Here is a 26,707-nt window from a genome sequence, read left to right on the forward strand (position 1 = left end):
GATTTCCGTTCTCAAATCATGAACTATTTGGTTTATATTCACGAGAGCTCAGTCCAATGCGATTGAGGTAGCAACTGTTTCTGGTCTCCGCTTAAACCCTCATCTATGCCTTTCTTAGCTCTGGGACAAAAACAGAATTACCTGGAAAAACTCAGCAGGTCTGGCAGCATCGGCGGAGAAGAAGAGTTGACATTTCGAGTCCTCATGACCCGAGAAGGGACCTTCTAGGGTCATGAGGACTCGAAACGTCAACTCTTTTCTTCTCCGCCGATGCTGCCAGACCTGCTGAGTTTTTCCAGGTAATTCTGTTTTTGTTTTGGATTTCCAGCATCCGCAGTTTTTTGTTTTTATTTCTTAGCTCTGGACCTGACTATTCCAACACATTCCTGACCAGCCTTCCATCTTCCACCCTCCAGAAGCTGATTTTAATCTGATTTTAAATGTTTCGACGTTGGCAGCTTTGCTTTTGGCTGCTGAGCCCCCCCAAAACCTTTAGGATCCCCTTCCTAAACCTCTCCAGCTCCTCTCATTTGATATCACTCTTCCTGGTCAAACACTGTGGGTTTGGTGTCACAGGAAGGCCAGGACAGGTAAGGATGGCAGATTTCTTTCCCTAAAGGACCTTAGTTGGGTGGGTTTTGCACCAGCCCATAACAACCCACTATTACAGGTACTAAATTTAATTTAATTGCATTTAAACCCCACAGCAGCCGAGGACCCGTGTCCCGGATAGATCACCGACATTACCACTCAGACAAGGCAGGCAACTGAACGACAGGCGACAGACACAGAGGCGCATGTGAAACCCACTTCAGATCCGCGTGCAACCCCCGGGAGGCTCCAGCCCGACGTGAGTGACCCTTCACCTGCCGGGCGTGGTCGAGCCCAGCGCGCATTTTACACGGAGGGGGTTTTACCCCCAAGACGGCCCGCGTCTCCGGGCGTATCTTATTCAGCTTACTCCCTTTGGCTGCAATGGTTCGGTCTGACCCGAGGACGCATGCGCTGTGGCGGTCCAGTGGCTTCCAGTCGACTGCGAGCCTCGGTGGGCTTCACATCCGGTTAGAGCTCCCGGCCGAGGGTAGGGTCCTCCTTCTCCCTCTCTCACCCCCCTTCCCTCCCCCTTGCCGCGCTTCTCCACGGGCCTTTCCTCTTCGTTCCGCACCCGAGAAGGATGAGCGGGATTCCCTGCCGGCTCCGCTGCTGGGCCGGGCGGTGTGAGCGACGGCTTCATCTCCTCCTCCCCACCGCCAACCTTGGCCACCTTCCCAGCTCTGGGAGCGTCGCCGACCCCAGGCGGCGGCCGTGGTCGTCGAGAGCGGGGGGCGCCATGAACGTATTTGACAGAAAGATGAAAAGGCGGCAGAAAAACTGGGCATCTTCCATCCCCGGGAGTGGGAAATATGATTATCTGAAAGAGGAGGTGGGTGGAGAGGTTACAACCTGATAATTCATCACTTTTTCAATAAGGGGCAGGCATTAAATAACACGTTAAACCGATACAGAAACAGAAAATGCTGGAAAAACACTCACCAGGTCTGACAGCCTCGGTGACCCTTCATCATTGGGTCATAAGGACTCGAAACGTTAACTTTGTTTTTTCCCCCCTCTCTCTCCACAGAGGCTGTCAGTCCTGCTGAGTTTTTCCAGCATTTTCTGTTTTTGTTTCAGATTTCCAGCACCCGCAGTATTTTGCTTTTACTTTAAAACGATAATACAGGTACATAAGGTATTTGGTTATTGCTCAAAGTAAAAACTCTGATTGAAATATCCATTTGTCTTCACTTAGAGGAAAAGAGGAGGCCATTCAGCCCCTCACTTATTCCCGACATTCACTGGGATCAGGACTGTTTTGTGCCTTAACTGCTTTATTTCATTTGTGGGATTGTGGGCATTATTGGCACGGTCAGTATTTATTGCTTATCCCGAATTCTCCTTCACCCTCTTGCACGGCCATTTCAGAGAACAATTAAGCGTCAACCATATTACTGCGTGGATCCGAAGTCACGTCGGTCAGATTGGCTAAGGATGGCAGATTTCCTTATCTAAAGGGCATTAGTGAACCTGGTGGATTTTTACAGTGATTTGGTAGTTTCACGCTCACCACTATTGAGACTGGCTTTTTATTTTGGATCTATTTAATTGAATTAAATTCCCTAGCTGTCGTGGTGGGATTTAGACTCCTATCTCCAGATAATTAATTCAGGACTCTTGGATTATTCGTCCAGTAACATAGTCATTGTGCTATCTTGGTTCCATAATCTTTAATTGCTTCACACTCTGGAAACTAGACCTTCTCCAAAATGCTACAGCAAGCCTTCTTTGCCCATCACTCCTGTCCTTGCTAACCTATGTTGGCACTTAGACAACAAACATCTAATTTAAAATACAGCAAGTCTTCGCTTAAAGCTGTAATTGCGTTCCTGAAAGTCATGACTTTTAGTGAAACAACTTGTAAGTGAATCATATTTTTCCATTAAAACCAATGTAAAAGCTGTAGTTAAGTTCTGTAAGACCTTGCCAATATTATACCCTGTAAGTTGAAATGCTTTACATTGCTAAATTCCTATATTGGTAAAGGGCTTTGGAGGTGAGTGAAGAGAGGCAGGAGGAGCAGCTTCGACAGTCATTTTAAAAAAAAATCCTTGATTGTATGAGCTCGAGTTGGGCACTTCTGCACCATCTGGACTCTCACTTTACAACCCTGAGTCTTGGCTTCAGATTGGATCTGGACCTGGAATGGCAACGCAGGTTCAGGAGAAGGAATGGCAAGTGGGAGAGTCAGGGAGTGGAAGATTCGGCGAGACCAAGGATGTGCAAGAGGGTGAATCAGGGAGCAGGAAAGGCAAGTCGTAGGGTCGGGGAAAGGAGGGGCCACGAGTCGGAGGGTCAGGGAAAGGGGAGGCCACGAGTCGGAGGGTCAGGGAAAGGGGAGGCCGCGAGTCGGAGGGGTCAGGGAAAGGAGAGGCTGCAAGTTGGAGGGTCAGGGAGCAGAAAGGCCACATGTTGGAGGGCCAGGGAGAGGAGAGTCCACGCAAATGGTGCTGATCAGGTCACGTGGCCCTAAATGGGAAACGACATTAAAACAAATCTCGCAATGCTAAACGAGAACTGACCATTAACTGACTGACGTTAAAGCCAAACAATGTTATACGGGGTGTTACTGTACTCAATCTCCCATTTTTCAAGTTAACTTTTCATGACCCTTTTTTAAAAATGACTGTCGAAGCTGCTCCTCCTGCCTCTCTTCACTCACCTTCAAAGCCCTTTACCAATATAGGAATTTAGCAATGTAAAGCATTTCAACTTACAGGGTATAATGTTGGCAAGGTCTTACAGAACTTAACTACAGCTTTTACATTGGTTTTAATGGGAAAATATGATTCACTTACAAGTTGTTTCACTAAAAGTCATGATTTTCAGGAACGCAATTACAGCTTTAAGCGAAGACTTGCTGTATTTTAAATTTCATGACCCTGCCCCTCCCAATCTCTTTAACCTCAGTGCTACAGCCCCCTACCTCAAGCTCTCTCTGTCTCTGAGCTGTTGTTCGTTCTTCAGCCCACCATTGACAGTCCTGCCTTCAGCCACAGAGGCTCACATTCAGATTATTCTCTTTGCGCTCCTTCTCTGGAGAAGCTTTTGGTTATTCCTCCTAATGTTCCTTCCTTTAACTCAGTGTCCATTTTCCCAATGACACCTCTGTTAAGTGCTTTGGTGAGTTTTTCTACATTAAAAGTGCAGTATAAAATGTAAGCCGTTACTTTGACACCAGGAAAACAACATAATCTGTGTGTGGGTACTGTTATGGCACAGCCGATGGTAAATGCTGATTTGTTCGAATCCGAAAGAGAAACTTGAAGCAACTGCCACAACTTGTCTTGCAGTTTGTATAAATTTCGAAATGCGTGCCTTGAATTCAGTAGTAATAAGACCACCTAGTCTTTTAAGTTTTTGCAAGACTAGATTAAACATTTATTAATAAGAGAAATTATTTTAAGCACATAGATATGTCTACAAATTACTACTATAATAACTTCTAAATCTCCTAATTAATCTAACTCCCAGTTACGCTTTTGTTAAGGCAACAGTAAGACATATAGACCTTAAAAGACCAGGCAAGGTGACAGACAATACCCTGAACCAGTAAGTGAGTTTTCTTAACTTCAGTTCTTTGAAAACAGCAGCTTGAGGCATAGATGCTGAAGGCTTTTCACACTTGTTAGATCCTAAAATGCCTACCTTTACACACAGCTTTTGTTCCTTTATACATATTTTCCCCTTTGAAGCAAATTCCCATTGTTTCATTATGCCTTTGGACTTTACCTTTCTGATAACAAAAATCCCTCATTGTACTAAGTTTTACCAGTAATCTTTGGGAAAAATAAACACGCTGTTTCTGAACTCCACCTAACTAGGTGACACATTTCACTCCCTCTTTTGAAGACAACCTAGCCTGGTTTATTTAAAAATGGAAATGTCCTTTTACACCTTACATTCTAAACCTCCTCCATGTTTACATCAAAGCTTTCAGACCAGCTGCCTTTAATGCAATTAATACTCACTCACTCACTCACTCACACACACACATACACACACACACACACACACACACACATATATAAAATATATCTATATATATATAGACACAGATAACACAATAAATTCCAATAACATTATTATATCTTCCTGGTAGTGCTGAGGCTTAGAAAACCAGAATAATAGAAACTTGTTTTTATTGTGCATTACTGCATATCAAAAGAATACATTTAGATTTCTTTTGAACAGAAAATGTATTCTGTTTAATATCTGAATGCAGATTTTGTTTTGTTCCAGCTATTCCAGTGCAATCCTGGCCATTCTTCCACATTGTACCCTCCGTAAACTAGAGGTCATCCAAAACTCTGCTTGTGTTCTTAAACCAACTCTTATTCACCCATCAACCCTGTGCTCACTGACCTACATTGGCTCCTGGTTAAGCAATGCCTCAATTTTAAAACTCTCATCCTTGTTTTCAAATTCCTCCATGGCCTTGCCCCTCCCTATCCCTGTAATCTCCTCCAGCCCCTCAACCCTCCGAGATCTCTGCGCTGCTCTAATTCTGGCCTCTTGAGCATCCCCAGTTTTAATCACTTCACCATTGGCAGCCGTGCCTTCAGCTGCCTAGGTCCCAAACTCTGGAATTCTCTTCCTAAACCTCTCTGCCTCTCTCTCCTCTTTCAAGACTCTCCCTAAAACCTAACTCTTTGACCATTTTTGGTCATGTCTTAAAATATCTATCTCCTTTTGTGGCTCAGTGTTAAATTTTGCCTTAATGCTGCTGTGAGGCACCTTGGGATATTTTATTATGCTAAAGGCGCTATATAAATATAAGTTGGTGTTTTGCTTTGGGATATCCTTGGGATATTCTCTTTAAAATATATGACTGTAGTTTTGATGCTATACTGATTATAATTGAAAATAACTTCCTAGATTAGGGGCATTGCGGTGTTCACTGCCAGTTCTGGGTTTTCTGGTTCTTTCATCAGAGTTGTTGTGATAAGATGGCAGTCTTTTATTTAAAGCCTTCTGTACAGAGTTGGTTTTCTAATATCCTATATGAGGTGGAGCAAGACATATATTCACTCTTAATTTCCTCAGTGAGAGTTTCTGAGTTCAGATACCTTGCCTGGAAGTTATTAGGTGAAGACGAGGCACTTCTTCACAAGTAAACATTGCAGACTGTGGGTGCTGTTATGAAATAAAGGTAGTTTAAGTCAGTTATATTGGTATTTGTGGGCATTAGGAATGAGTTTTAGCTTTAATGTTTAAGTTTGATTTGTATTTCTATATATGTGTTAAGAAAGGTCAAAATGAGTTTTAGTTTCACTTTTAAAAGGTGCTTGCATTTCTAATGAGTGTTTACGACTTAAGTTAAGCAAACATGAGTAGAAAACAGTGCTGTTGCCTAGCAACAGGGGTCCAGAGGGGCCGGTCCCTCCCACAGACTCTCACAAAAGCTAGAAAACAGTACAAAACAAAAATACCTGGAAAAACTCAGCAGGCCTGACAGCATCTGCGGAGAGGGATACAGTTGACATTTCGAGTCCGTATAACCCTTCATCAGAACTAAGACATACAGAAATTAGATGAAATATAAGCTGGTAGAAGGGGGTGGGACAGGAGAACTCGGTAGGGGGCCAGTGATAGGTGGAGGCCAGGAAGAGACTGCCAAAAATATCACAGACAAAAGGACAAAGGGGTGTTGACGGTGGTGATATTATCTAAAAGATGTGCTAATGGGGACATTAAGGGAAGCAAGCTAGTGACAGATGGCCCTAGTGGGGGTGGGGTGGGAGGAAGGGATCGAAATGGGCTAAAAGATGGAGATGAAACAATAGATCGAAATAAATTTAAAAATAGGATGGAAAAGAAAAAAATATAGTTGTAAAAAAATTATAAATTATTGGAAAAAGGGGGATCGGAAAGGGGGTGGAGATGGAGGAGAGAGTTCATGCTCTGAAATTGTTGAACTCAATATTAAGTCTGGAAGACTGTAAAGTGCCAAATAGGAAGATGAGGTGCTATTCCTCCAGTTTGTGTTGAGCTTCACTGGAACATTGCAGCAGGCCAAGGACGGACATGGGCATGAGAACAGGGTGGTGTGTTGAAATGGCAAGCGACAGGGAGGTCTGGGTCATGCTTGCGGACAGATTGAAGGTGTTCCGCAAAGCGGTCACCCAGTCTGTGTTTGGTCTCTCCAATGTAGAGGAGACCACTTTGGGAGCAGCGAATGCAGTAGACTAAATTGAGGGAAGTGCTGCTTTACTTGAAAGGAGTGTTTGGGCCCTTGGACGGTGAGGAGGGGGGAGGTAAAGGGACTGGTGTTGCACCTTCTGTGGTTGCATGGGAAGATGCCGTGGAAAACAGTAGTTTTGTTTTGGAAGCTGTTGGAGTTCAGCAGGTTTTGAAGATAGCTGCCAGGCAGGAGCAGCCTAGGAGGGGCAGATAGCCAGTCCCAAACTAAAGAAAGACCCCAAAATCCAGAGGAGTGGAAGAGGGGAATGTCCAAAGAAGACCTTCTAGTAAAGGAAGGAATGGAACCTGGAAAAGGCCCTGTTAAGTGAAGTTAAGAGTGAGGGGCAGAGAGAAAGGCTCCAAGAATCAGATTTAAAGAAACAAAAGCCGCAGAAAGAAGATTTAAAGTGAGAACAGCTCGCAAGAGGCAAAAAGGTTCAAAGAGACAACTGAAGGTCTGTAACTCTTTCCTATGGGCATGTGAAGCAGTGGTGTACTGTTGACAGCTGAGTCAGTGAGAGAGAGTGCATGGAAGACAGCTTGAGTGTATGTGGTGACCCAGGGAAGAGGAACATTGGAAGGAGTGTTTGAAACCCTGGAGATGAATCCTTGCGGAAGGCGTCTGAGAGAAGGCATCGGTTTGTGAAAAGATTTCCAAGGCAATGTCTTCAAGTGGAGATTGGAAACCCTCATGTGAAAGACTGAGTTCAGTGAGATTGGTTGGCTCACAGTGTGACAAACGTCTGGTGGGAGTTGAGGAGAGATACATAGCATCTGGCTGAGGTGGCATCTGTCACTTGGTTTCAATGTGTGGTGTGTCTGACTGCAGGGTGCCATAGGTGTACATAGACTGCGTACTTACTGTGAACATTAAAGTATAAAATAGCTTTTGTAACTGGTGTTATCCTTACAAATCTGTATATATATGTAAAAGTATAGTTGTGGGTGAAGGAGTATTGTGATATAGTTCATCATTTCTTGTTGAGTAAATGTTTTATTCTTTTGTTAGAAGTTCATCAGCTGACTCCTGTGACTCTGTCAGTAGCTACTCTCCATGCATCTAAACAAACAACTAAAAGTTAGGATCTACCAGGCTGGGTTCCAATCTGGGATCAGGCTTGTCCAGGGATAATCTCAGCTGGAGTCATAACAGTATCCATGTTGTTGTTTGAATCCGCAATGCTATTGGGAGATGCCAATGAAACTGCTTGTTTGAACAAGTTTCTTGAGCAGTACTGGTCTGCATGAACCTAATAGGGAGACAGCAATCTAAAAACAATTATATAGTATATTCAGTTTGTCCTCTCAAGATTCGCAAAAATAAAAATCACGTTTTTGCCACCGTACTCAACGGAGCCATTTCCCAGACTTCCAGAGTGTTTTGTCAAGGCATTCCATGTTACTATCTGCTATGGAACCGCTACTTAGAGCCACAAAGAACATAAGAAATAGGAGCAGGAGTAGGCCATTCGGCCCCTTGAGCCTGCTCTGCCAGATCTTAACTCCACTTTCTTGCCTGTCCAACATTCTTGGAACAGACATGAAATATCTGATGGAAAATCCATAGCTCAAAGCTTCTGATTAGTGCATCAGTGTATATTGGATGGGGGTTGGGGGAGGAGGTGAGAGCTTGCTTCTTCCCACTTTACAATGTCTTTGGGGATTCACTGGACTAAACCTCTAGAACAGGAGCAGGCCATTTAGCCCCTCAAGCCCTGTTCTAATACAGTCAGATCATGGCTGACCAATTGTAAAGCAAACTGTATCTCTCTATCTAAGTTGCAGTTATGAGTTATGTTTCTACATCCTCTAGATCACAATAATTTTGCAATTATGCAGGTTGGAAGCAGAATTGTGGATCGTGTTTTTGATGTTGTGAGGTAAGTTTTAAAACCGTTATACTATCCTTTATATTGTCATTAGTTCAATATTTCCTGCATCAACAGTGTATCCAACATTATAATCTTTCTTTCTATATTCTTGTTAAAATGGTACCATTATGCAAAACTGTGCATGAAATTTTATCTGCATGTGATTTCACCTTTGTTTTGCTTTAGAACCTTTCCTGTTGCATTGGACGTTGGATGTGGAAAAGGCTATATAGCAGGAAATCTAAACAAGGTAACATCTGCACAGCTGGTAGCAAAACCATTTTTAAAAAAAAGGCTGTCTGAAAGAGTTAATACCTGTTCATTCACATTTCGGGCCTGATTTTATCACTCCTTCTTCAGTTCCCTGCCTGAAGGCAGGTCCAACCCACAACACTGTGACCTCCACCATGGACAGGGCAAGGAGGCAGATCCTGAATCCACTCCAGCTGGAATGGGGATCAAACTCCGTGCTGTTGGCTAAAATCTGATCCACACCGACCATCCAGCCAACTGAGCCAGCCGGCCCCTGACGGAGTCTGAGTTGCTGTGGCAACATAGACTTTTACATGCATGTTGTAATCTGGAGCTATGAATAGTGATGGTAGAGGCTCTAATTTTTTTTCCATCTCACTGGCTGACCAGGAATATCTCCTGCGTTTACTGCTTGCCATTGGCGTGTGTTGGGAGGATTTGCAGATTGATGCTCAACCTGTTTGGTCATGCTATGAACGTATCTTGGCCATCAGGTTCTGGAGTGGGACTCAACACTGGAGCTTCCGGCTCAGAGGCAGGGATGCTACCCACTGTGCCGCAAGACCTCCTATTTAAATTAATTCCCCTTTTCCGTAAAATACTCATAATTTAAAATTGATAGCTTTATAGACAGTGAGGAGAATGTGAAAGTTTAGATTGTTGCAGCATTCCACAATGACATACGATATAGCGTACTTTCTCATAGGTACAACTAATATATATTACACTGAGTTTGGGCTTGTTTCCTAGTTAAATTTAAATTCAGTGTGATACTACCCCATCAAGACAATCTACATCTTTCCATATTGTGCATTAACCATGTTGCACAATTTTGGGTCGTATCAGATTGCCGTATTGCTTCACGAATCATGAACTGGAGAGTCTTTGTAGCAATTGTCCCGAGATGCAACACAGCCATGAAACTCTGGTCAATGCAGTGTGTTGGATAGAATTTTACACAGTTATCTACATGTTCATGAAGACAGGGACGCCAAAATGGAGCATACTTGAGCATTCTTTTAAAACTGAAGCACTCATTACACCAAGAGTGGCACGGAAGAATTTAACTTAGTATTTACGATCATTTGTGTCGTTTATTGAAGAACATGAAAACATTTTAATTGAAAATGTTTTCCTGTACCTCTATCAGTACTCAAAACAAATGAATGAATTGAAGTGGTTATGTATAAAAGAAGAACGAGTCTGAAGAGTTTTTTCGTGCTTGTTTTATTTCAGGACATAGTTCAAAAACTCTTTCAAGTGGATATAGCAGAGAATGTTTTGGTAGGTAGCCTTATCAATTTCTTTATAATGTACTTTATTTTAGTTTAAAGAAATTTGTAATGACTAAGCCCAGCAATTAACATTCAATGCAAACATATGACTTAAATTGAAGGAATTTTTTACCCTCAACACTTGAACAAGGCCATTATCTTCATGTTTCTCATGCTAGATTTGGAAGTCAGACTATTTTGTTCTCTACTCAAGGATCTGCTCCCAACAGGACTATTGGAAACAGTGAGCGAGCATCTACCAAGCCCAAGGCTTAGAGAGAAGCTAATCATCTCTGCTTGACATTCAATGGCATCACCATCACTGAATCTCCCACTATCAGCATCTTGGGGGTTATCGTTTACCAGAAAATGAACTGGACTAACCATATAAATACTGTGGCTATAAAAGCAAGTCAGAGGCCGGGAATTCTGTGGCCAGTAGCTCACCTCCTGACTCCCCAAAGCCGTCTCCAAGGCACAAGTCAGGAGTGTGATGGAATACTCTCCACTTGCCTGGATGAGTGCAGCTACAACAACACGCAGAGGTTCGACACCATTCAGGACCAAGCAGCCCGCTTGATTGGCACCCCATTCACTATCTTAAACATTCACTCCCTCCACCATCAATGCACAGGGACACAATGTGTACCACCTACAAGATGCATGACAGCAATTCACCAAAGCTCCTTTGATAGCACCTTTCAAACTCACGACCACTACCACCTAGGACAAGGGCAACTGATGCATGAGAACACTGCCACCTACAAGTTCCCCTTCAGCCACACACCACCTGACTTGGAAATATATCGCTGTTCCTTCACTGTGACTGGGTCAAAACCCTGGAACTCGCTCCCTAACAGCACTGCGGGTGTACCTACATCACATGGAGTGCAACAGTTTAAGAAGGCAGCTCACCACCGTCTTCTCAAGGGCAGTTAGGAATGGGCAATAAATGCTAGCCTTGCCAACGATGCCCACATCCCATGAAAGAATACATTTTAAAAAGGCACGTTAGTTGGAAGAAATGGAAAGATAGGAAGCTAGTAATCTCAATATTGAAATTTCAACATGTGAACACCCACAAAACTATGTTCTGTGGCCTTGTCCAATTGATATGTGCTGTTAAGAGCTTGAGAACCTGAACTCCCAAATGCTTCTGCTTTTCATCACCCAGCCTTCCCCACCTCAAATGAACAATTGGTGAATAAGTTATTGTACAACCTCATTTCACAGTATATGTTAATCAAAGCTTTGCCAAATAATTTAAAGCCGACAGATCTCTTAAGATGTGAGGATGTGAATTATTTTCATCATTTGTACTGAAGTTATCAGTTTTCTCCCTGAAGATATGCATCCTAGAAGGACATTGGTATACCAAAATGATTTTGTTCTATACAAGTTAAATACAGATGAACTGCAAATGTGGTGCTGTACGTTGATGTACCAATGTTTTGTGTGGCAAAATAGTAGGATAGGAATTTTCATCTCTAATTTCTTCCCTTATCCCTCATCCCCAGATTGGTTATATCATGTGGAGTCACCAACTTAAGAGGTGGTGTTGATTCCCCCCCCCCCCCCCCCAAATGGTAATAAAATTGAAGGGCAAGTCAACATTTTGCCCACTTTTACACAACCCAGGAGCTGTGTCTGAGAATAGCCTGTAGTATGAAGGTTGGGAAGGAAAATAACTTATTGTGGAGTGGGGGCTGGAGGGGTGGTAAGAGGAGAAAATGCGGAGTATTTATGGAATCCAGAACAGTTATACTTTGGTTGTTGTGCTGTTTAATTACCTCCGCCACTGAAGGTAGGCAGAGGTAATGTTTTCACCAGTTTGTTACTCTGTAAACAATATATCTTAAAACCAATTGCACAGATTTCAACAAAACTTAGTACACAGGCTATGGTCCAAAGAAGAACTGATTAGTTTTTGGTGAAGATGCTGATCTAGATCCTAGATTTTTTTAAAAGGATCTGTTAACATTGGGAGATAGGGTGAATTGACTTTTTAAAAGGATGTTGTGGGTTGTTTTATTTAGAATATTGTTGATTGTCTCAGCAATTCTGGTACAATTTGTCACAGCTGTCAAGATGTGGGCAGAGTTTTCAGAGCAGGCTGTTGGATGTGGATTGGCCTGACGCCTCCTCAGTGAGAAGAAAGCACTTAAAAAGATTTATTTTTCAGCTTTATGGTTACAGAATATAGACCAGGTAGGGAAAACCCTCAGGGAAGAGCTGCGTAATTGTAATAACGTTGAGTTAACACAGTGTTTATGCTCTACTGAGTGTCCTCTTCACTTGTTAACAACTATACCTGTTGGGCAGTCATAATTTTCTAAACTTTTTAAAATTTAAATGTTCCTTTACAGAAACACCCAATTGAGACTGAGATTCCCACCTATCGTATCTTAGCAGATGAAGAGTTTCTTCCCTTCAAAGAAAATACATTTGACCTCATTCTTAGCAGTTTAAGGTACATGAAATGTGATTAAACCACCTCTTCTAAATGAATAAAAGTGGTTGACCAGTTCCCATTGGAAATATTTCAATCCTTGATATTGGATGTTTACACAATGTTGTGTAAATCAAGTGTCTCCTAAAACAGAAATGTGATTTGCAGAGGACATGAGTTTGAATTGTACAAAATTGTTTGATTTAAATTGATCTACAATCAAGAATAATTTAATCCCAGATTGTTTGTAATTGAAATAATTTTAAAGAATTTTTAAAAATCTCTCTTATTTTCAGCTTGCATTGGGTGAATGACCTCCCTCGTGCATTCAGACAGGTAAAAATGCCTTTAACACTTTTCCAAACAAGTAGGTCGGAAAACAAAATTGAACAATAGATGCTGTTATTGCTCAACTAATATTGGTTTTGAAACTGGTGTTTAATAGTTACTTTTAATAGCTTAATTTTGTAACTGGAAGCACATTTCCATCTTTACGAAAGAATACAGTCATATTTTAAGCTATCATAATCTCACTTGTATTAATTATAACCTTGAAAATAACAATTTACAAATTTGATCCATCTACTGTGTTTGACCATGAGGCATAGAAAATGGCAATGGTAATATTTCGGCTTTGTTTCTATTCTGACAAGCCATATAAAGATTTTACAGTGAAAGATGTTTTATTGTTGGTGTACATCAGCAAAATAACTAATAAAATTTATTTGCTTTGAATGAACATTCAGTCCACATCGCCTAACTTTGGTTTCCTGGTATACCGCTTTCACTTATGACCACTGGATTCTCCACAGTTCGCAGTAATGTCTTTTAATGGTTGGTAGCAGGAGATCTACATCTGTGAAAATGATCTTGCCGATTTTACCTTCCTGAAATGGTGTAGCTTTGCGATTCTTTCTGCTGTTTCGATAAAGAACTGTAGAGTCACTTGTGCAGCTTGTTTATGTTTAAGTTCAAAGATGGGGATTCATATTTATGAAAAGAAGGGGAGGTGACAAATGTAGCAGGGTGGGATTGATAATAAATATAATTAAAACAACAGTTTGTGTTATGTAGTGCATTTAACAAGTTGTTCATAGAAATGTAACCTGTCAGAAATTCACACCCAGCCAAAGAAGGAAATATTCTGAGACATGAATAAAAGCTAGATTTTGTGGAGAGTTGTATGGAGGGAAATGGATGGCTATGGTGCTAGCTATGGTGCCAAAGGCAGGGAGGAGGGAGTGGGGTTGCAAAAGAGGCCAGAACATAAGGAATGCACTACTTGCAGGGGAGTAGGTTTAGGACTGGAGGAGGTTAGAGGTAGAGAGGAGTGAGGATGTGAAAAGATTTAAACAAGATGAGGTTTGTAAATTGGAAGAGTTGGGAGACTAGAAGTCAATCAATCCACTTCATATTGTCCATTCAGAAATTCGTTGCTTGTTCATTAAAAATCAATAAATGAATAATTGACAATGAAAAAGAGAAATTACAACATCACTAAAATCTGACTGATTAAATATATGTTCAAAATTATTTTAATGCATTTAAAATCATAACTGAGGCAACAAACCCATAAAAATCACATAGATCAAACCAATGTTCCTTAAAATTTCTGAAGATCTCTAAAATTGAAGTCTCCTTTCTATAAATCCTTATGCCACCTACCCATTCCCCTTACCAGAATTCATAAAGAAAAAACAATGGACATGTTCCATAAGAATGGCTACCATGGGAGGAATAAGAGAGAAAAAAAAATGCTAGAGAGAGAGAGACACACGGATGGAAAAGGAAGATGCAAAAGGAAGTTCATGTAGATCAGTGGGCACAGGGCTAAAGGCTGAGAGGGATTTGGTAGAGGATGGATAAGAGGAACAGAGCTTTGGATGAGTAGGAAGATTGTGGAGGGTGTGAGATAGGTGGCTGGCCAAGGAAGCTTTGAAATAGCGCTCAATCTCATTTTGGAAGATTGAATACATCAAGAAAAGAATCAGCAATAAAGATGTTGAACAAATTTGTTTTAATTTCTGATCATCTCGCAGCCCAAAATCATAAAATTGTTGGCTGCTGATATTGGTTTAAACCCTGCACCAACATATATATTTGCTGGCTTGCACTTTATGGAATGTGGTGACTATACTGCTTACAATGATTATCCCATTCACTGCAGATTCATTATTCCTTGAAACCAGATGGAGTGTTCATTGGTGCCATGATGGGAGGAGAAACCCTATATGAACTTCGTTGTTCTCTACAGCTGGCAGAACTGGAGCGGGAAGGAGGGTTTGCACCTCATATATCGCCATTCACTGCTGTTACAGACTTGGGAAATCTTTTGGAACAAGCAGGATTTAACATGCTAACTGTGGTAAGACAAATTAAAAAATGAATTAACTATTAAATCTAATCTCCCCAATTTGCATAAAGCAAATTTGTGTTTCAAAAAAAACCAGGGAAATGAGATCATGTATTATTCTAAATACAATACTTCTTGTTGCAGCTGGAACTAGTTAGCTATTATTTTCTTCCCATTTCCTTCACTTAATCTGTCTAAGGCACCTTACTTCTCTGGCAGAGAGGACAGACAGGAGAAAGGGCCTGGGGTTCTGGCAATGTCGCTTTCAGTTGGAAGGTGCAGAATGGCTGGTCCTTCTCATCCCTAGTGGAACTAGAAGCTGGTCTCCACTTGTTGAGATGAGAAACCCTCTATTAATCATCAGGCTAATACCATGCCTAAAAACACTATGTCAGCCTAGACTAATAAGTAATCCCTCTCTTGCATAAATGAAATTCAGTGTATCCATAAATAAACTAAATTAAGTCATTTAAAAAATCAGAAGAGGTAACCTTTGAGTTCCTCTATAAGAGGAATTGTGGCGTAGGTTTTCAGCTTCGCTCCATAAGCTGTGAGGATAAACACTTACCTCTGTCCTGACCTTATAGATTAGTCAGCTATTAGTCAAATTTTGATCTACCTTTTAAACGTAGGAAACTGAAAAGGGAGAAATGTGGGCTTGAGTGAATTAATACTTTAAATGTGAAAAATAGTGTCAGAGAGAAGTGTTTTATATCCAGCTACATATTGTTCATTTCCTACAGGACATTGATGAAATCATGGTGAACTATCCCGGAATCTTTGAAGTAATGGAGGACTTGCAAGGTGAGTGGACATATGTGTCTTGTCTTTACAACATAAATACATAGGTATTATATGACAGAATTTGGTGTAATTGAGGACTTTGGTCATTTGAAATTTCATTTCCAATATGTTCTGTAGTAATATAATTACAAATATTAGTTATCTCAACAAAAGTTGCATAAAAACCATGGAACAGATTTCTCTTTATTACTGTGTGAAGGAAGTGGAACAGCATGAACATTTCAGTCGTGGTGTATCAATACACCTGCAGCCTTCACGTTATAGGATCATGGAATGATATAGGATAGAGAGGCTATTTGGCCCATTGTGCCTATGCCAGATGTGATTATTTTTTAAAAATCCCTTGACAGTTCTGTATTTACTTCTCTAAATCTGAAGGTATGGGAGAGAGCAATTGTGCTTGGTCCAGGAAACCCTTGTTGCACAGGGACACAATGCTGGCAGCTGCAGCAATCTACAAAGGTGAGGCAGTGGTTTAGAATTGAATCTGATATTTGGGGTGAAGTGAAAGGTAGGTTGCATATTTAATTTTTTTAAATAGGTGCAAAAATCACCAGCTTTTCTGCAGAAATGATGTTTCGTACTTTCTGTTAACATAAAGAAATTGGGCCGCGTCTTAAATATGCTAAATTAACTGACCCGACAAGCACGAAGGAGCAAAAATGTAATAAAATCAAGTTGTGAAAATAGCTTTAGTTTAAGTTTGAGTTCAATGATAGCAGTTCGATTACATTGAAAGAACTCTTCCTCCAGCCAAAGTAAGCTGAACATTTTTTTTTAATTAATGAAATAATTCCACTGTAGTTTATTTCTCTGTGGAGGTCCACTACTCTAGACTTAGCTGAAACTCTAGTTTGCCGTCTTGCCCACGTCCTGATGCATATGCATGGTAAGGGAGGTTATGCTGCTCTTCATGAAAGTGCTTTTTAACTAGTTTAGAAATGGATCTCAGCTGAGACACTTAAAGTGAGAAGCCTCCATGGGATAACGACAGTAGCGTCAAGCTTTAATTCTCAAAGAAAGTTTTTACTTTTTAAACTTATTCAGTTGATTTGGAGTAGTTTCTACTGGAAATATTGTCTCCCATATACTTCTAAGTACAATCATTTTATCTGGAGATTTAAAAAAAATAATAGGTTCCATTCATACATGAAAATTAAGACTTTTCTCATTGAAATGTGCTACAACTTACACCTTCATGCAAAGACAGGTACTTTTCTTTATTATTTTACAGGATGTGGACGTCGCTGGCTAGACCAGCATTTATTGCCCATCCCTAATTACCCTTTAGGTGGTGATGAGCCACCTTCTTGAACCACTGCTGTCCATGTGATGTAGGTACACTCACAGTGCCTGTTAGGGAGGGTGTTCCAGGATTTTGCCGGTGCAGACACAATGGGCCGAATGGACTCCTTCTACACCGTAACAATTCTGTGATTTTGACCCCATGACAGTGAAGGAACACCAACGTAATTCCAAGTCAGGATGGTGTGTGGCTTAGAGGGGATCTTCCAGGTGGTGGTGTTCCCATGCATCTGCTGCCCTTGTCCTTCTAGGTGGTAGAGCTTGCGGGTTTGAAAGGTGCTGTTGAAGGAACCTTGGTGAGTTTCTGCAGTGCATCTTGTAGATGGTACACACTGCTGCCACTGTTCGTCAGTGGTGGAGGGAGTGAATGTTGAAGGTGGTTAATGGGATGCCAAATAAACAGGCTGCTTTGTCTTGGTTGGTGTTGAGCTTCTTGAGTGTTGTTGGAGCTGCACTCATCCAGGCAAGTGAAGAGTATTCCTTCACACTTCTGATAAAATTGAATCAGTAATGGGACGTTTGAGAGCAGGCTTCCATTTTTGCACAGCAAATAATGGAGCAGTGTAAATCAGTCAGCAAATTAGGGAGATTCTCAGCTCACGACATATCTTATCTCTGCTTGAACTTGCTGGTCGTGTGTACATTAATAACAGTATGAGTCGTGAAGTCGCCATTATTTTTGCAGGTTACTAACTAGCCTCCTGAACTTTCCAGGAGTGGTTTCAATTAGTTGCTGTCTACATTTAAAATAACACTTGAATATTTGTAATAATCATATTAAAATACTCTGCTTTAAATTGTCTCTCTCCAAAGAGATGTATGGAAATGGTGATGGGTCTGTCCCAGCAACGTTTCAGATTCTGTACATGATTGGCTGGAAACCCCATGAATCACAGGTATGTAGATTACAAGTAATATCTCTAAGGCCTTGCCATCATTCTGAAGGTTTGGTGCCCAGAATCAGACACACTGCACCGGAGATTGCGCCTAACCAGTGATTTATAACTGTTTTTTAAATTTACTCTTTCATGGGATGTGGGTGTCACGGGCAAGGTCGGCATTTGTTGCCCATCCATGGGATTGCCTTTGAACTGAGTGGCTTGCTAGGTCATTTCAGAAGACAGTTAAGAGTCAATCACATCACTGTAGATCTAGACTGACATGTAGGCCAGACTAGGTAAGGATGGCAGATTTATTTCCCTAAAGAGCATTAGATGATAGTTTATTAATTGAGTTTTTAAAATTCCACCCTACTGGGCTTTGAACCAGAGCATTAGCCTGGGCCTCTAGATTACTAGTCTAACGACATTACCATTACACCACCATCTCCCCCTGGCATAACCACCTTGCTTTTGTACTCTGTGTCTCTGTTGATAAAGTTAAGAATTCTGCATTCTTTTTCTAAGTCAGTCTTCTCATCTTGTTTGGCCACTTTCAAAGATTTGTGCATGTACACTCCCATCCCTTTCCCAGGTCTCTGTTCCTGCACCCCCTTTAAGATTGACCTATTCGGTTTATATTCCCTCTCCTCACTCTTATCACAGTGCATCAAATCACACTTCTCTGTGTTAAATTTAATAAGATCATAAGCAATAGGAGCAGGAGTAGGCCATTCAACCCTTCAAGCTTGCTCTGCCATTCAATGAGATCGTGACTGATCTTCTACTTCAACACCATTTTCCTGCACTATCGCTGTATCCCTTTATATTTTTAACATGTAGAAACCTATCAATCTCAGTCTTGAACACACTCAATGACTGATCTTCCACAGCCCTCTGGGGCAGAGAATTCCAAAGATTCAGCACCCTCTGAATGAAGAAATGCCTGCTCATCTCAGTCCTAAATGACCTGCCTCTTATTCTGAGACTATGTCCCCTGGTTCTAGACACCCCAGCCAGGGGAAACATCCTACCTGCATCTACTCTGTCAAGCCCTGTATGAATTTTGTATATTTGAATGAGATCACCTCCCATTCTTCTAAACTCCAGAGATAAAGGCCCAATCTATTTAATCATTCCTCATTGGACAATTCCTCCATTCCAAGAATTAATCTAGTGAACCTTTGTTGCACTCCCTCTATGGCAAGTATATCTTTCCTTAGTTAAGGAGACCAAAACTGCACACAATACTCCAGGTGAGGTCTCACCAAGGGAATCAAAGGTTATTGGGGTTAGATGGGAATGTGGAAATCGAAACACAAGATCAGCCATGATCTTATTGAATGAATGAGCAGGCTTGAGGGGCCGAATGGTCTACTCCTGTTCCTATTTCTTATGTTCTTATATAATCTTTACTCCTATACTCAAATCCTCTTGCAATAAAGGCCCACATACCATTTGCCTTCTTAATTGCTTGTTGCATCTGCATTTAGCTGTCAGTGACTCGTGAACGAGGACACCCAAGTCCCTTTGAAGTTCAACACTTCCCAGCCTCTCTCCATTTAAGAAATACTCTACCTTTCTGTTCTCCCTACCAAAGTGGATAACCTCACATTTTTCTACATTGTATTTCATTTGCCAAATTTTAGCCCACTCGCTTAGCCTCTCCGAATCCCTTTGAAGCATCTTTGCATCCTCATCATACCTCACACTTCCACCTAGTTTTGTGCCATCTGGAAACTTGGAAATATTACCTTTAATCCCCACAACCAAATCATTGATATAGATTGTGAATAACTGGGGCCCAAGCACTGATCCTTATGGTACCCCACTAATCTCAGCCTGCCAACCTGAAAATTACCCATTTATTCCTACTTTGTTTTCTGTCCGTTAACCAGTTCTCAATCCATGCCAGCATGTTTCCCTCGATTCCAATTCATCTGCTATGTGTCTGCCCATTTTACCAGTCTACTAGTGAACCAAGCCAAAGGAACCTGGTGTTAAAATTAAATCTGTGATTGATGAAATGTGACATAGTCAACTGAAAATTTAAATAAACTTCACATTTGTGGCACTATTTTAACTGTAACCCAGGCTGCTAGGTGTGGGAAGGATGCATATTCTAATGCTGTGAGATTGTGGCATTAACTTGTTGCTAAAGTAACTAAAAACTGCAGCGGGTAGGCAACAAGTTCACATCTGCAGTTTCTTTCATGATGTGAAAAGCTGGTTTTGTTTGTTAATTAGTGAAGCCTTGGTGCAGATTGCCATACCTGTCCTCTAAACTGGGGAATAGTACATGGAAGCATGTGACCAGATTGATAGGCAACCAACAAACGGGCCAAAAGCGTTTTCACAAAAACATTGGGAGTAATTTTAACCAAATCTGCCTGTCAGGAAAAAGACTTCAGTGAAGAGTAAAAACAGGTGGGGTGCAAAACCAACACTGCACCCGATCCTGTCAGTTTACCAATGGGGTTGTGAGATTAAAATCATCCCCGTTGTTTCCAATTCCATCTCTGCTTTCTTGCTAGTTTTATTGGTATTTGGCAATTACCATAAAAAGGAAGCATAAAACTTTTTTCTTTTATAGAGGAGGCCTTTCAGCCCTTTGAGCCTGCTCTGCCATTCATTAAGATCATGGTAGAACTTTTATCGCAACTTCGCTTTCTCGCTTTATCCTGTATTCTTTGATTCTTTTAGTACACAAAAATCTATCAATCTGTCTTGGATGTACACAATGACTGAGCAGCCACAGCTCTCTGGCATAGAGAATTCCAAAGATTCACAACCCTCTGAGTGAAGAAATATCTCCTCAACCCAGTCCTAAATGGCCATCCCTTTATCTTGAGACTATGACGCCTCATTCTACACTCTCTAGTCAGGTGAAACCACTCTCAGCATCTACTCTGTCAAGCTCCTTAAGAATTTTACATGTTCCAATGAGGCTATCTCTATTCTTCTAAACCTGAGAGAATATAGATCTAGTCTACTCAATCTCTCCTCTTAGGAAAATCCCCTAATCCCAGAAGCTAGTCTAATGAACCTTTGTTGCACTCCCTCATGAGCAAGTATAGCCTTAAATGAGGAAACCAAAACTGTATACAGTACTGCAGGTGTGGTCTCACCAAGATCTATATAATTGTAGTAAGACTTCTTTACTCTCATACTCCAATCATTTTGTAACAAAGGCCAACATTCTAACTGCATTCCTAATTGCTTGCTGTTTCTACATGTTCATTTATTGAGATCTATGTTCAGGTACACCCAGGTTCCGCCTGACATCAATATTTTCCAGTTTCCCACCATTTAAAAAATATTCTACTTTCCTATTTTCACTACTAAAGTGGATAATTTCACCACATTATACCTGCCACATTCTTGCTCATCACATAACCTGTTTACATAAGAACAAGGAGCAGGAGTAGGCAATTCAGCCCCTTGAGCCTGCCCCGCCATTCATTACGATCATGGCTGATCTCGTTTCAGTCTCAACTCCAATTTCCTGCCCTCTCCCCATAACCTTTCAACCCATAACTAATTAAAAATCTGTCTATCTCCTCCTTAAATTTATTCAGCATCCCGGCATCCACTGCACTCTAAGGTAGTGAATTCCACAGATTCACAACCCTTTGAGAAAAGTAATTCCTCCTCATTTCTGATTTAAATCTACCACCCCTTAACCTAAAACTATGGCCTCTCGTTCTAGAATACCCCACAAGGGGAAACATCCGCTCCATGTCTACTTTGTCTATCCCCTTTAGCATCCTATATACCTGAATTAGATTTCCTCTCATCCTTCTAAACTCTAGCGAGTATAGGCCTTAACTGCTCAATCTCTCCTCACAAGACAAGTCCCGCATCTCTGGAATCAATCTAGTGAACCTCCTCTGAGGAGCAACTACATCCTTCCTCAAGTAAGGGGACCAAAACTGTGCACAGTACTCCAGGTGCGGTCTCACCAAAGCCTTGTACAATTGCAACAACACTTCTCTATTTTTATACTCTATTCCTTTAGCAATAAATGCCAAAATTTAATGTGCCTTCCTTATTACCTGCATTCTAGCTTTCAGTGATTCATGCACGAGGACACCCAGATCCCTCTGCACTGAAGCATTCTGAAATTTCTCTCCATTTAAATAATACATCCCTTTACATCCTCCTAGCTTGCCACCTAGCATTGTATCATCAGTAAACTTGGATACATTACATCTAGTACCCTCAGCTAAGTCACTGACATAGATTGTAAATAGCTGAAGCCCAAGCACTGATTCTTGCTGTACCTGACTGGTTACAGCCTGGCAATCCAAAAATGAGCTGATTTCTATTTTTACATACTGTTTTCTGTCTTAACCAATCCTCAATCCATGCTAATATATTACCCCAATTCCATGAGCCCTAATTTTATGCAGTAACCTCTCATGTGGCACTTTAGTAAGTGCTTTTTGAAAATCCACAGGTTTACCTTCATCTACCCTACTGGACAGAACCTCAGAACACTGAACAGATTTGTGAAACAAATTTTCCCTTTCATAAATCCATGTTGACTTTGTCCAATAACATAATGATTTGCTAATTGCCCAATTATCAAATGCTTCCTTGCTACTTGTTCATTGATCTAATCCTTGTCTAGTTTGATTTAAGCCAGTCTTGGTGCATTGTGTCTCTAATATGCTAGATGCAAGTTTAATTAGCTTTATTCGTCATACAATATGATTCAGTTGTCATTCTATACTAGAGCAGTGGTTTTTAGCTTTTGCACCAGTAGCCAATTTTTTAAAAAGGCAAATAAAATTCATTAATTGGCTATGTCACATTAGTATAGATTTATAACTTTCTATAAGAGCAATAATATTAGTCACATGATTTTAAATAGTAATCATTTTATGGGCAGGCACTTGGTCCACTTGAATCCAGATAGCCTCAGCTGTATCTGATCTAACAAAATCAATTCTTTCCAGAGCAGTTATGTTTTTATTCATAAATATAGCCATCTTGGCTAAATGAAGGTGAGGAGTTTCATCAGAGAGGAAAATGGTGCTGGATGGGGATTATACAAAGAGCATGATAAGATGGGAAGATTTATTTTCAAAGTTTTATTTGTGCAAAATATGTAAAGGTAATAAAATATTAGAGGGAAGCATTTAGGACTCTTAATCAGTTTTTCAATTTTTACAATAGTGTCAATTTTCCTAATTAGGATATAAAAGTAAATATTTTTCTTCGTAAATTCGGTTAGATTGAAGAGGGAGTGTATGCTTATTGTTGATTTCAGTGTATCTAGAGTGTCTGGCATGTGCAACCTTGTCAGTTCATGTACACAGGAGTAACTTATTGTACTGCTGTGTATTACATTCATTATCTGTGCTTTCTTTTAGGCTAAGCCAGCACAGAGAGGCTCTGCGACATTATCAATTGGTGATCTGGGGAAAATGTCTGAACCAATAACAAAGAAGGATAAAGAGTATTAAACAATTGTAAACATTAATCTTTTATATTTAAATAGCAATAGTATGCCAAGCTTGGCTTGTATAAATGTAAACAATAAAGAATGATTATGGTCATTCTCAAATTAGACTTTAATTATTTTCTTGCTGGGTCAGGCTTTGTTTCCTGGCCAAGATGGAGGGCAGATGATTACTCCCTGTCCTTTGCCAATGTTTTGGGATGCTGGGAAGTACAAGAGGGCATCCTTGTGTGACTTGTGCTCTAATTATTTTCTTCAGTCACCACTTTCCCCGATAACACGATTGAGACCAGAAGTGCACTGGTTTGAGGGAATTGATGCCATACTATCCCAGAACACATCAGAATCAGAGATGTGAATTTACACTCTCCTGTTTTCATGGAATGCACTATTGAAGCACCAACACATTGCTCCCTCATGCCTGGTTTTTAGGAATATAGTAATTACAATGACAGAAGATAAGTTTATGCTGCAACAAGATCATCTCTGTTAAGAGGTTGCTTCATTTATTTGACCTGAAATTGAATGTTTTAAAATGGATTATAAGTTTAAAACATGTTTAGTTGCTTATAGAATGGTGACTGTGGAGAAGGAGGCTATTTGGCTTGTTGAGTCCATGCTGGCCCTCTGTGGGAACAATTTAGTTAGTCCCACCCAAGGCCCTCTTCCTGTAGGCCTGCAACTTTTTTCCCTTCAGATGCTTATCCAATTCCCTTTTGAAAACCACAAATTGAATCTGCCTCCACCACAGTCTCGGGTATTGCATTCCAGATCCTAAGTTTTTCTTCAAGTCACCTTTGGTTTTTTTACCAAACATTTTAAATCCGCAACCTTTGGTTCTCAATTCTTCCGCAATGGGAACAGTTTCTGTCTGTCTATCCAGGCTAAATCCCTTGTGCTTTCCCTGACAGCTCTAGTGATTAGTGAGTAGCTGAGGCATACAGACTAGGAAACCAATCTCTGCTTTAAATTGGTCAAGTTAAGCCAGACCGATGATAATGATCCCAGATGTAGCTTCACCCTGTGTTTTTTTTTTGCCAGGGAGGGGAAAAGTCACAGCTCAGCTCATCACTGTTCAGCAGCTCTTGCTGGAATTGCACATAACTGGATGTTGGGTGAGCACAGGTTTGGGTTTTGTTGTGATGTCCCAAGAAATTATGACCTAAGTGACTTGAGTCATTACTTGTGTTATAATTTCCTGACACTTGTGCTCAACTCTGCAGTTTCCCTTGTTGAAACAGTTTAAGTGTTGATTAAAAGCAATGAAGGTCAGACGTTTGCTGGATTAGTGCCAGTTTTCACATCACTGCCACTTAGATTTAAAAATAGAGGCATTTAGTTGCCTTGTAACGATTTGAATTCTTGCTGTTGGATTGTGTAAGTCACTTACAACTCTACTTTCAAATTCTCAACTGTTTACCCTTTGGCATTCCATTCACAATACTTCTGTAACTGTCTATCTCCTTATCCTCCAGTTCTGATGCCCTTGTTCTCAAGCATTCTCTTTAATCTCCCATTCTGGCCATTCCCCTCGTATGGATTTCAGCTTTGCAACCTCAAGTCCAAAGGACATAATTTTCAGAACATCTAGTTCAGCCATCCATCATTACATAGGGCTGGACCATATGGTGCTTTATCAGGTTTTGCTGTCCTCCCCTGAAACCACTCGATGCTCCAGGATCTTTCTGGGGCGCAAAGATAAGCCTTAGCTTCTTTCCTCCACTACCATTGGTCTTTTTAAACTCCTCTCCCCATTCCTTCCACCCTCACCTCCAACAACATGAGCAACGAGCTCGGGCATTTCTTTGTTGTTGGGGGTAAAAAGAAATGCTTCAAGATTTAAAAAAAAATATGGAATTATCTGTAGTACTGGTTGTGGCCACGTGGTACTGCATCTGAGCTACCCTATTCTGACTGGAGAGAGCTCTGCGCATTCATGTGAAAAATCTCTCTCCTGGATGTTAAATTTAAACTAATACTTGTTTTGGAGAGTAATTATCACAGACTTGTTGCAGCTTAGAAGGAGGCCATCCTGCACATTCTTCCTTTTCAGATTACAATCTAATTCCCTTTTGAATACCTCAATTGAACCTGCCTCCGATACACTCTCAGGTAGTGCATTTCAGACCTTAACCACTTACTATGTGAAGAACGTTTTCCTCATGTCGCCCTAGCTTCTTTTGCCAACTACTTTAAATATGTGCCCTCTTGCCCCAATCTTTTCATGAGTTGGAATAGTCCCTCCTGATCTACACTGTCCAAAACCCTCATGATTTTGAATACCTCTCTCAAATCTCCTCTCAGCCTTCTTTTCTCCAAGGAAAGCTGTCCTAACTTCTCCAATCTAGCTTCATAACTGAAGTTCCTCATCCCTGGAACCATTCTGATTAATCTTTTCTGCGCTCTCTCCAATGCATTCACATCCTTCCTAAAGTGCAGTGCCTAGTACTGGGAATTTATTGGAAAGTTAACCTTAATATCTGCACTCCTGAAACATTTAGATTAGTTGCTGTATTAACACAATTAAATTGTGCAAAGAAGACTTTTTGTTTATATATAATTGTGAATAATTTTAATGCATCATATTTATAACTAGTAAATTAACACTCTTTAATTAGCCTGTCACTACTTATAGAAAAAGCAACTGAGGATAAAGATGACAATCTGTATACACTGACATTTTGATTGTGTTTAATGTTGCTGTATGTTGAAACTTGTATCTTAAATCATTACATCACTCCTTTTTGTAAGTTATTCATAGAAAAATTAAATTTGTAAAGCAACTCTACTCCTTTGAAACCTTGACTCCTGCAGGATGTGTAACTCATATAGCACATTTTCTAGCCATGCCTATAGGCCATCAGAACAGCCAGGAGCAGAGTTAAAATCATTATTAGAAAGAGATCCCAATGAGGCCACAGCAATCGATCCAGACTTAGTTGTTTCCATACTTCACTGAGCTGCAAAAATAAAGATATTGTTAGCAAATCTGCATTAAGCCGATGCTTCTTAATTAATTTCCCCCCAATTTAACTCTTGCCCATAAAAGTACAGCACTGTTGTTAAAAGGGTTGCTAACAATATAGTCTTGTTAAATTTTTCATGAACAATCTACCTTTTGACCCCAATGAACACCAAAATCAATGCTTTATGCATGATGAAGAATGAGACATGAATAGAGTGCTTCTCAGGTGTGTTTCTTACATTACAACAGACTATAGCTCAGAAGTACTTTAGCTCTGAAGAAGAGTCACATGGACTCGAAACATTAACTCTT

General features: G+C 40.7%; 3 protein-coding genes across 4 annotated transcripts in view; 1 reads left to right on the forward strand and 2 right to left on the reverse strand.

Annotated features, from left to right (window-relative positions):
- The window catches only part of esf1 (ESF1 nucleolar pre-rRNA processing protein), a 66,875-nt gene extending 65,464 nt beyond the window's left edge, over nt 1-1,411 (reverse strand). Inside the window, exon 1 of the mRNA XM_078556461.1 lies at nt 962-1,411. The gene's annotated coding sequence lies outside the window, so the exon portion shown is untranslated. The remainder of the gene's footprint in view (nt 1-961) is intronic.
- Nucleotides 961-26,644, forward strand: ndufaf5 (NADH:ubiquinone oxidoreductase complex assembly factor 5). Of its 2 annotated transcripts, none has more exons than XM_078556473.1 (11): nt 961-1,081; nt 8,591-8,657; nt 8,835-8,898; nt 10,137-10,184; nt 12,541-12,644; nt 12,920-12,959; nt 14,791-14,988; nt 15,720-15,780; nt 16,159-16,242; nt 17,899-17,981; nt 23,342-26,644. In XM_078556473.1, the coding sequence occupies exons 1-11, from the start codon at nt 976-978 to the stop codon at nt 23,432-23,434; spliced, it is 948 nt and encodes a 315-aa protein (XP_078412599.1). In that variant the 5' UTR covers nt 961-975; the 3' UTR covers nt 23,435-26,644. The 2 variants fall into 2 exon arrangements, with proteins under 2 accessions (XP_078412599.1, XP_078412598.1); XM_078556472.1 differs by lacking the exon at nt 961-1,081 and adding an exon at nt 1,175-1,423 and having other exon boundaries at nt 8,617-8,657.
- Nucleotides 26,220-26,707, reverse strand: part of LOC144689992 (protein sel-1 homolog 1-like) — a 55,230-nt gene continuing 54,742 nt past the window's right edge. Inside the window, exon 18 of the mRNA XM_078557531.1 lies at nt 26,220-26,390. Within this exon, the coding sequence (XP_078413657.1) occupies nt 26,271-26,390 (120 nt within the window). The 3' untranslated portion in view covers nt 26,220-26,270. The remainder of the gene's footprint in view (nt 26,391-26,707) is intronic.

Source organism: Cetorhinus maximus, chromosome 14 (genome assembly GCF_964194155.1).
Source record: "Cetorhinus maximus chromosome 14, sCetMax3.hap1.1, whole genome shotgun sequence".
Taxonomy (NCBI): Eukaryota; Metazoa; Chordata; class Chondrichthyes; order Lamniformes; family Cetorhinidae; genus Cetorhinus; species Cetorhinus maximus.

Excerpts from the sequence above, each read along its gene's own strand:
- ndufaf5 (XM_078556472.1), top strand. The coding sequence starts at position 1,175 with ATGAGCGGGATTCCCTGCCGGCTCCGCTGCTGGGCCGGGCGGTGTGAG. Across the intron at positions 8,658-8,834 it reads CGTGTTTTTGATGTTGTGAG|AACCTTTCCTGTTGCATTGG; the intron begins GTAAGTTTTAAA and ends GTTTTGCTTTAG. Across the intron at positions 16,243-17,898 it reads AGCTGCAGCAATCTACAAAG|AGATGTATGGAAATGGTGAT; the intron begins GTGAGGCAGTGG and ends CTCTCTCCAAAG.